Source organism: Echinops telfairi, unplaced genomic scaffold (assembly GCF_000313985.2).
Source record: "Echinops telfairi isolate 266 unplaced genomic scaffold, ASM31398v2 ScPeMD7_16;HRSCAF=60, whole genome shotgun sequence".
NCBI classification, from domain to species: domain Eukaryota; kingdom Metazoa; phylum Chordata; class Mammalia; order Afrosoricida; family Tenrecidae; genus Echinops; species Echinops telfairi.
In genome coordinates, this window is record NW_022103913.1 from 11,256,466 (window position 1) to 11,266,842 (window position 10,377).

General features: G+C 37.5%; 1 protein-coding gene across 1 annotated transcript in view; it reads left to right on the top strand.

The window, feature by feature from the left end:
- Positions 1-5,611, top strand: part of MSL2 (MSL complex subunit 2) — a 35,015-nt gene extending 29,404 nt beyond the window's left edge. The window contains exon 2 of the mRNA XM_004712101.3: positions 3,165-5,611. Coding sequence (XP_004712158.1) covers positions 3,165-4,756 — 1,592 coding nt within the window. The 3' untranslated portion in view covers positions 4,757-5,611. The remainder of the gene's footprint in view (positions 1-3,164) is intronic.
- Positions 5,612-10,377: the final 4,766 nt, after the last annotated feature.

Here is a 10,377-nt window from a genome sequence, read left to right on the forward strand (position 1 = left end):
CCTCTTTCCCTCTCTCCCCCTCTCTCTCCTCTTTCCCTCTCCCACTCTCTTCTCTTTCCCCCTTCTCCACCCCTCTCTAAAGGAGAGTTTACCAGTGAATGACATGTTTTTCTTGACCCAGATTGTCCATGTGTTTTATTTTTTGGGGGGAGATGTGGCTCTTACAATTTTACTTGATGATTTGAGGTAGCTTTCTTAGAGACATATAATTGGTATATGCTAACATTGATCCCAGCTAATAATTTCTCCACTTATTTGCCAGCATGCATTACTTTTTGATCATAATCATCTTAGGGTGAAGTTGGAGTTATATTTTATTGTGGTTTTAATTAGCAACTCTAATAACTAAGGATGATGAACACCTTTTCTTGTCCTTATTGGTCATTTGTATTTCTTACTCGATGAATATTTGCTCAAATCCTTTGTCTTTTTTTATTGTATTGTTCATCTTTTTGTTGTTTATAGTTACAGTTTTTTTTTGTATACTTGGGATATTAAATCCTTACTGGATATAGGGCTCCCAACTATTTTTTCCATTCCGTGGGCTCTTTGCTTTATTGATAATGTCTAATTTATCTGTCTTTTGTTGCTCCCATGCATTTAGTTTCATATCAAATAATTCATTGTTAAAAGCAGTAGGACCCCAAACAGTACCTTGTAATTGTTTTATGGCTTTAGTGCTTAGATTTAGGTCGTTTATCCATGTTCATTTATCAGAGGGTTTGAAAACTCGGTGGCGCTCTTGAGTAAGCTTTCAGTTAATACCATTATGACCAGCTTGTTAGGGTACTGCAGCTCTATATGTTGTGTATATGGAAGTACATATCACAGAGCAACTAGAGAATTTGAACCTCTGTACTTTTCAGTGCTCCTTTGAGCACTTAATCATAGTGCCACTAGGGGTCCTCTCCATAATTCATTAAAAGAGAGCATTGTTTAAAAAATCTTTTTTTGCTGATTGCTAGTGCTTTTCTCATCTATATTCATTTAATTTTATTGAGATCTCTATTTCCTGTCTTCTAACAACTCCAGACTTAGTTTGCTCTTCTTCTAGTTGTTTAAGTGGTAAAATTATTGATTTGAGGTCTTTTTAAGGTAAGGCATTTCCTCTAAGCACTACCTTTATTGCATCCCCTGAGTTTACTGTGTTGTATTTTCATTAAAAATATTTATTTTCTGTTATTTCATTTTCATTCACTTTTACATATTTTGTAGGTTATTTTTGTGTGGTCGATGGTTGTTCCTAATTCTTTGGTGCATGTGTATTGTTGAGAGTACAGTATACATAGCAGTGCATACACCAACAATTTCTACATTGATTACATTGAGTTGTAGTTTTTTCTGATTTCTTGACTCATTAGTAGTTTATTTCCACATATTTTGAATTGTTTTCAATAATTCCTTCTCATAATTATCTAGTTTTGTTCCATTGTGGCTTAAAATAACTTTGTGATTATAGTCTTTTAAAACTTGAGTTATTCAGACTTGTTTTGTCACCTGGAATATGTTTGTCTGTTTGATCTAGTTATTTATATAGTCATGTGTTACTTAATATCCATGGTATGTTCTGAGAAATAGGACACTGATTTGGACATGATGGGAATACTGTGTTATATCCAGGTAGTCCCCAGATAGATTATGAATGATTCCACTCCTCTGTCTACCATTTAGGCAAAGGTACAGTTCTTATCTAATGCCAATTAGTTTAATGTTTGTCTTAATATGATAGTATATCATAAGCTTTTCTATTCATGAAAAACATTAGAACAATTCAGAATATGTCAAAATATGTAACAATACAACAACAACATTTTGATTTGTTTTGCAAAATTGCGCCTGTTCTTTATTATGGACCACTGTATGTACCTTGCATCTTAAATAAAATTAGCTTTATGGGCATTGGCATCAACATGGTCAGACATCACCCTAAATGCATGTTAATGTGCGCACATGAATGTAGTGTTGGTCAAGTTCTTTATTTCCTTACTGATCTTTTTCCTAGATGTTCTGTCTATTGTTGAAAGTGGTGCATTGAATTCCTTTTTATATTGTACACCTGCCTTTTTCCACCCTTCAATTCTATTAGTATTGACTTCATATGTTTTGGGGCTCTGATGTTTATAATAATGGGGCTCTGATAGTTATAATTGCTTTATTTTTTAATGAATTAATTCTATTTTCTTAGATTTTGCCTTAAGGCTTATTTTGTGTGATTTTGTACGTTTTTGTTACCATTCTGTTCAAGTCTCAAATATTGTATAATGTTAAATATTGAAAATTTTATATAAATGCATAGTATCATAGTTTCACTTACAAATTAATAGCACATAATTGTTGTTTTTAATTAAGATAAGTTGTTTATTAAAGAAAAAGTGTGGTTTCATTCATGTGTCAATTTGATGTGTTTCTGAAGAGATAGGTATATTAGAAATGTCTGTAAAAACCTAGTGTTAAACCAGGTTGTGTTGTTGAGTCTAGGTTTGTCTTTACAGCCAAAGAGTTTGTATTCTTTGGTCCTCTGCCGAATAGAAATGTTTATAGTTAAAGAGAGCACAAAGTTCAGGCAACTTTCATCTCCATATTGGGTTTACTTTTTGCTGGTCTCCTGTGCACACGTGTACAAAAAGCCTTCAGGCAGGCCAGGAGTGTGTGAAGTTGGGACTGTTATTTTTTGCTTAACCTAATGATAGCTAGTCGTGGATCCCCCAGCTATTCAGATTCCAAGAAGCCAACTTTAGTGAGAATGTCTCTGGGTCTTACATGAGATCAACTGTGAAGCAAGGGACTGAGTCCTCTTCTCTCTACCACCGAGGCTGTCGGACCTCACAGGGCAACACTGATGGAGCTAAGGGAAGTAGATAATGGCGGCAGCCCCAGAGCAGAATCCTTCAGATTCTCAGTAATGGAGAGAAAGCTTTGCGATGTAGAAATTGGGTGGGTGGGTGGGGGAGCTATGGCATTAAAATGAAGTGAACTATTGAACATTTTTCTGTATCTCATATATGTTATATACACAGACACAGAGACAGACACACGTGTTTTCCAATAAGTTTTAACCCATTTCAGTCTTGACAGACGATTTATAATCTTATAATATTTCCAGTTTATCAAAGTGTCTATTTATGTCACTAAATTTTTTGCTTTCCTCCTTTTTCTCCCCTTAGGACATTTGCTACAAGATCCTATTGCACCCACCAACTCCACCTGCCAACACTATGTCTGCAAAACTTGTAAAGGCAAGAAAATGATGATGAAACCTTCATGTAGCTGGTGCAAAGACTATGAGCAGTTTGAGGAAAACAAACAGTTAAGCATCCTCGTGAACTGCTACAAAAAATTATGCGAATATATAACACAGACTACATTGGCACGTGATATAATAGAAGCAGTCGACTGTTCTTCTGATATTTTGGCTTTGCTTAATGATGGATCACTGTTTTGTGAGGAGACAGAAAAACCTTCAGATTCATCCTTTACTTTGTGTTTGACACATTCCCCTTTACCTTCGACCTCAGAACCTACAACTGATCCTCAAGCTAGTTTATCTCCAATATCTGAAAGTACCCTCAGCATTGCTATTGGCAGTTCTGTTATCAATGGTTTGCCTACTTATAATGGGCTTTCAATAGATAGATTTGGTATAAATATTCCTTCACCTGAACATTCAAATACAATTGATGTATGTAACACTGTTGACATAAAAACAGAGGATCTATCTGACAGCCTGCCACCTGTCTGTGACACGGTAGCCAGTGACTTATGCTCCCCAGGCATTGATATCTGCAGTTTCAGTGAAGATATAAAACCTGGTGACTCTCTATTACTAAGTGTTGAAGAAGTACTCCGCAGCTTAGAAACTGTTTCAAATACAGAGGTTTGTTGCCCTAATTTGCAGCCTAACTTGGAAACCACTGTATCCAATGGACCTTTTCTGCAACTTTCATCCCAGTCTCTTAGCCATAATGTTTTCATGTCTACTAGTCCTGCACTTCATGGATTATCATGCACAGCAGCGACTCCGAAAGTAGCAAAATTGAATAGAAAAAGATCCAGATCAGAAAGCGACAGCGAGAAGGTTCAGCCACTTCCAATTTCTACCATTATTCGAGGCCCAACATTGGGGGCATCTGCTCCTGTGACAGTGAAACGAGAGAGCAAAATCTCTCTTCAACCCATAGCAACTGTTCCCAATGGGGGCACAACCCCCAAAATCAGCAAAACTGTACTCTTATCAACTAAAAGCATGAAAAAGAGTCATGAACATGGATCCAAGAAATCTCACTCTAAAACTAAGCCAGGTATTCTAAAAAAAGACAAAACTGTAAAGGAAAAGATTCCTAGTCATCATTTTATGCCAGGAAGTCCTACCAAGACTGTGTATAAAAAACCCCAGGAAAAGAAAGGGTGTAAATGTGGGCGTGCTACTCAAAATCCAAGTGTTCTTACATGCCGCGGCCAACGCTGTCCTTGTTATTCTAACCGCAAAGCCTGCTTAGATTGTATATGTCGAGGCTGCCAAAACTCCTATATGGCCAATGGGGAGAAGAAGCTGGAGGCGTTTGCCGTGCCAGAAAAGGCCTTGGAGCAAACCAGGCTCACTTTGGGCATTAATGTGACTAGCATTGCTGTACGCAATGCCAGTACAAGTACCAGTGTAATTAATGTCACAGGGTCCCCAGTAACAACGTTTTTAGCTGCCAGTACACATGATGATAAAAGTTTGGATGAGGCGATAGACATGAGATTTGACTGTTAAATAAATCAGTGGGTCTTTAGACCTACCTCTGGTAGGAAAATAGCTACAGTTTTACGGCAGCTATGGTTCTGTTGGTTTAACTTGCCGGAGCTCCTGCATATAGATCACTTGTATCAAGTGTTTTCATTGCTAAGTTATATGTGTTAGTGTCGGGGAAATAGTTTGCAGATAATGGAGGAGTAACCCTACAACTATATGTTCTTAGTTCTTACAGAACCTCATAGTTTGAGAACAAATGCTGATGCAACTGATTTATACAAAGTGAACTTTGGCAAGGAAATAACATTAACCTCATTGTTTATGGTCATGCTTTGTGCATAATCAAAGTTTATGATTAAATGTAAGGAAGTGGTATCTAGTCAGTCCATAAAGATTGTGCTTTTTTAAAAATTATTTTTGGAGGAAAAGTAATAGATTGTTACTGCCTTCAGATGCCATTGATATTTCTCCTGTTGAAAAGCTGATGTGTCCAGCTCAACCTTTGGGCTGACGTAATACCATTTCTGATCATGAAAATTGGCTACGTGGTGTATGTAGCAGTTCTTAATCAGCAGTATTATGAAGGAAAATTTATTTACCCCTCATTAGAATGTTTAAGAAATCTGTCTTAAAAAAATGAACAAATTCTGCGTAGTTGTTTATGCTACAGAACTCTTCTGAGTTGAACCCATTTTGTTTTTAGTTATCTGACTCATTTCTGGGGGAAAATAATCAAAATCTTATCTTCACTTCAAACAATGTTCCAATTGATAAATGAAGTGAAGAACAACAACTTTATTAGCAGAGGTAATTGAATTTGGACTATATTGTATGTGACAGAAGTTAAAACAATTATTAAAATGTTTTACTAAGAAATTTGGGATTTATTTTAAATGATGCCCTCAAACTTATGCTACTTTTAAAAAATTTCTGTTTCCTCTAATTGTTTGCCACAGATTTTATTTTGAATTTACCTTTTAAAATTTTTATTTTTGGGGGTGCTATTTATTATGAAGGCTTCCCTGTAGAAGCCTAATAAAAAGGCCTTTTTATGAAGTCTGCATTTAGGAAGGTTTGAAGCTAAGAAGGTTTTCTTTAGGGTGCTCTTTTGCATGTAAAGCACAAACTTATGTTTCAGTTTAAATGCACTTCTTTTTCATCTTTATGGGAAGGCACTTGAGTTACAAACATTCTGTTGAAGGGAAATCAAGTCAGTTTCTTTAAAGAGCACAGCCCAAGTAAAACAAGAACTGGCTTAGGTTGTAACGAAATGAATGACCTGATGAATTTTGGAGTTTCTGCTTTGACAGTGCTTGCTTAAAAATACTGCTGGAAAATTTCCAATTTCTACTACGTTCACCATCTCTAGTGAGATCGGACATACATTGAAGTGATGTTTTGATTTGGCACACAGCATGTTCAATGATGGTTACTCACCTAGTACAAGAAGTGGAGAAGAAACCTTTGGACACAGAGCAAGATGACACCTCCTTCTGTTTTGTAGTGTATCCTGGTGTCATTTTCTGTGAATGTGGTCAGGTAGAGTTGTTTTTGTTGTTGTTGTTGTTGTTGTTTTCTCCTTCTCCTTTGTCTCTTTTGGTGGGGTGGGGGTGGGCTAAAGCCATAGGAAGAAAAGTGTGATGTATGTGTCCAGTATGTACTATTTTGTTTTTGTTTTGCAAGAAGAGTTGAACTATTTTTGATAACAAGAGTAAATGGTGGAAAATGCTTCTTAGTTGTCTTGTCTTTATTTGCTTTCCAAGTTTTTTGGAATTTTATTTAATTCCTTTAAGTGTTAGCAGTGTCTTATGAAACATGTATTTGCCTAAAGTTTGTAATAATTTTGTGTTGAACCCAGATGCCCTGCTATATAAACTTGTAAATCTGTTTTTTATTCACTAACGATCACTGCAAAAATGATAGAAATGAGATTGTACACCTGGGTGATTAGGATATATTTTGCAAATAATCTCCTCAAATTTCCTAATATTATGATCTTCAAATTCATAAAGAACTTTATTGCTTCCCAAGTTTGATAATAGCAGTTTTGTGTTTCTGATGCATGGGAGGTTGGCAATAAGACAAAGTGCAAATCATTAGTATGTGAGGGCTTTGATTGTTATGTAATATTGCCAATGATGAATTCAGGTTGTTTTTAGCACAAGTTTCTCTTTTTTATCCTGATATTCTCACTGCCACATTTTTGGAAACCTGTATTACACTTTCAATCTACCAATAAATGTTAGTTTTCTAATTCTATGTTGTAGAATACTGAGGAGTTTGGGATGGCATGCTCTCAGTGGTCTGCTTTATACTTTTGGGGAAGACTAATTACAGTGCCTTGATTTTTGTATTGTTTTTCTTTATAACCTGAGTTAATTGGAGAATGCTGACAATGGCTAGCTAGGCCATGGTTGAGAGGATTACCACAGTAAATGGATTTAGTTCATGAGGATTTGAAGCCACTGGACATGAACACCATTTAATGTGACACATCTTCAGAGTTTGTTTGGGGCCTTAATAAAAATTATCAAATGTTTTTTTTTTTCTCATTTGATTAGGTTGGGTAAGAAGTTCTAGAACGGCCAGTGTATCTTTTTGGCTTCCTTCATTAAGTCTACATTTCTATGCAGAGGTGTAGGCTGGGCCTAGGATAAAGAATCTGTCTTTCAAAACAATTCCATGGTGATCTTCCTGAAGAAAAGGAACAGTTTACAGTGATCAGATGGAAACTAAAATTGTTCTTTTCCATACCATAGGTAATAAGTGTTTGAGCAAAGTTCAAATTATAGTCTAAATCCAATACTTGAATTGACATTTTGTACTTTTCCTACTGTGTTTGAAAGAGAGTTACCCAAACAACACATAATTACACATTGTTTGAAAGCTACCTTATAGAGAAGGTTAAAGTCCCCTTTGAACTTCTCACACCTTAACTCTCAAACCACTTTCCAGTATGTTCTTAGTTGTTAGTATTGTCTTAGTTCTCCAGTGCTGCTGTAACAGAAGTCGCACAATGGATGGTTTTAACAGACATTTATTTTCTAATAGGTCAGGAAACGAGAAGTCTGAATTCAGGGTGCCAGTCCTCTGTCAGCTCTAGGGGGAAGGTCCTTTTCTTTCAGGGTCATAGTTTTGTCTCCTTAGAGATCAACTAGAGGCTTGGAATCATTGTTCCCCCATCAGTATTTGCTACTTTGCTTAATTCATTATCTCATATTTCACATAAAGGTTGAATCAAGACATAACCTACAAAAATCCTGTCTTAAATATCAGCAAAGACCTCCTATTCCTAAATGGGATTGTATCCACAGGCATAGATGCTAATAGTTGCAGTACAATTTGGGGCAGGGGAGGGGCGACACAATTTAGTCAATTAGCATCCTACTTTTAGACTCTTCCAGAATTCATGGCCTTCCTATATGCAAAATACTTTATGACTCCATCACATCACCCCAACTCTTAAACCAACTTCAAATTGAACATCTCAATTTAGGAATCAAGTACAGATGAGATATTGGGGCAAAATTCCTGTTTTATGAACCTGTGAAATCTAGAATGCAAGTTATCAGCCTTCAGAGTACAGTGGTGGAACAGTTACGGGATAAATATTTACAATATATATAAATGATTTAAAAAAAATAAAAATTGGAGGGATGACCAGCAAATACCATGTAAGTCCCAAACCCAACAGAACTATTATATTTGCTGATAAAATTTGAAAATACGATTCTCAGATTGTTTAGACCAGAGTGGAGGAGCCTTTTTTCTACCAAGAGCCATCATTATGGGTCATGCAAAATGACCGACTTAAAAATTAGTCTGGTGTATTTGATCAGCCCTGTGGAGTAATGGTTACAAGTTGGCCTGCTTAACCGTGGGGTAGCAGTTTGAAGTCACCAGCAACTCAATGGGAGAAAGAAGAGACTTTGTGCTGGAGTTTCAGGAACTCAGGGACAGTTCTACCCTGCCCTGTAGGGCCGCTGTGAGTTGTAATTGATGGCAAAGGCTGGGTGGGGTGGGGTAGAGGGGTGGGTGTAAGATAGCTGGAATTGCTTCTCTGGTGAGTTGTGTCTTGTTAGCTGGTATTGATGATTTCACGGGCCTTAAGTGGTCCTCAGGCGGAATGTTCCCTGATCTAGACTGGCTGCACCCTCAAAACTAGGTGTTGACCATTGGCCTCCAGCTCCTCCCTCCTAGGCCATTTGGACAGGAGTTCTACTCCTTTGACAAGTCCATCTGCTGGTGACCTCATCCCCTTGACTGTCATGTCTGTTTTTCTATCTTGGGCATGGAAGCCCTACTCTCTGTTAAGTTCTAAAATTGAGCTGGTAAAGATCTCATTGAATAAACTAAGGCTCCTTCCAACTGACCTCTAAGATGAAGATCTCATTGAATAATACTTTATAAACTGACCTCCAAGCAGCACGAGGGATAGTCCTTTATTGGAGGACAGCACACACAGTTTCTTCGGCTTGTCTCTATTTAGAGTTCTAGAGGCAGGCAGTGTTTTTTATTTGCCCACTTTTGGTGGGTTTTCTACTGTGGTAGTAGGCTAGATCTATCAGTCAAGGCTTAATCTCTTTAACATGAGATTACATGTCCTTGGTGAAAACTAGGGTACAAGGCCTAGTTTTCCAAAGCTAAGTTCATTTTGCACAGTTCATCTCTTCCTCTTGCATTTCACGATATGTGTCAAGGAGAAATCACTAAGTCCCTTTAAGGTCTTGCTTAGAATGCCCTAAGTTTTTATAAATTCTGCCTTCCACTATAAACACTTAAACCTAATTCAGACAAATTTGCTACAGCATAAATTGTATTATGCTTCTTTACATGTTCATTTTCCTTTAAAGCCTCCAGAAGCACATTTTTAAAAAGTCATTTTATTGGGGCTCGTACAGTTATTACCATCCATCCATTGTGTGAATCACAGTTGTACATTTGTTACCATCATCATTCTCAAAACATTTGCTTTCTGCTTGAGCCCTTAATATCAGCTCCTCATTTTCCCCCTTCCCACCTCCCTCCCCCTCCCTCATTAACCCTTGATAATTTATGAATTATTTTGTCATATCTTAACACTATCCAACGTCTCCCTTCACCCACTTTTCTGTTGTCCATCCCCCAGGGAGTAGGTTATCTACAGATCCTTGTAATTGGTTCCTCCCTTTCTACCCCACCTTCCCTCCACCCTCCAGGTATTGCCACTCTCACCACTGGTCTGAAGGGGTCATCTGTCCTGAATTCCCTGTGTTTCCAGTTCTTATCTGTGCCAATATACATCCTCTGGTCTAGCCAGATTTGTAAGGTAGAATTGGGATCATGATAGTTGGGGGAGGAAGCATTTAAGTAGAGAAAGTTGTAAGTTGCATTGTTGCTATCCTCCACCCTGCCTGGCTCATCTCCCCGGGAACCTTCAGTAAGGGGGTGACCAGTTGCCTACAGATGGGCTTTGGGTCTCCACTCTGCACTCACCCTCATTTACAATGATAGGATCTACTCTGCACTCACCCTCATTTACAATGATAGGATCTTTTGTTTTTTGATGCCTGATATCTGATCCCTTCGACACCTCTTGGTCACAAGCTGGTGTGCTTCTTCTATGTGGACTTGGATGTTTCTGAGCTAGATGGCTGCTTGTT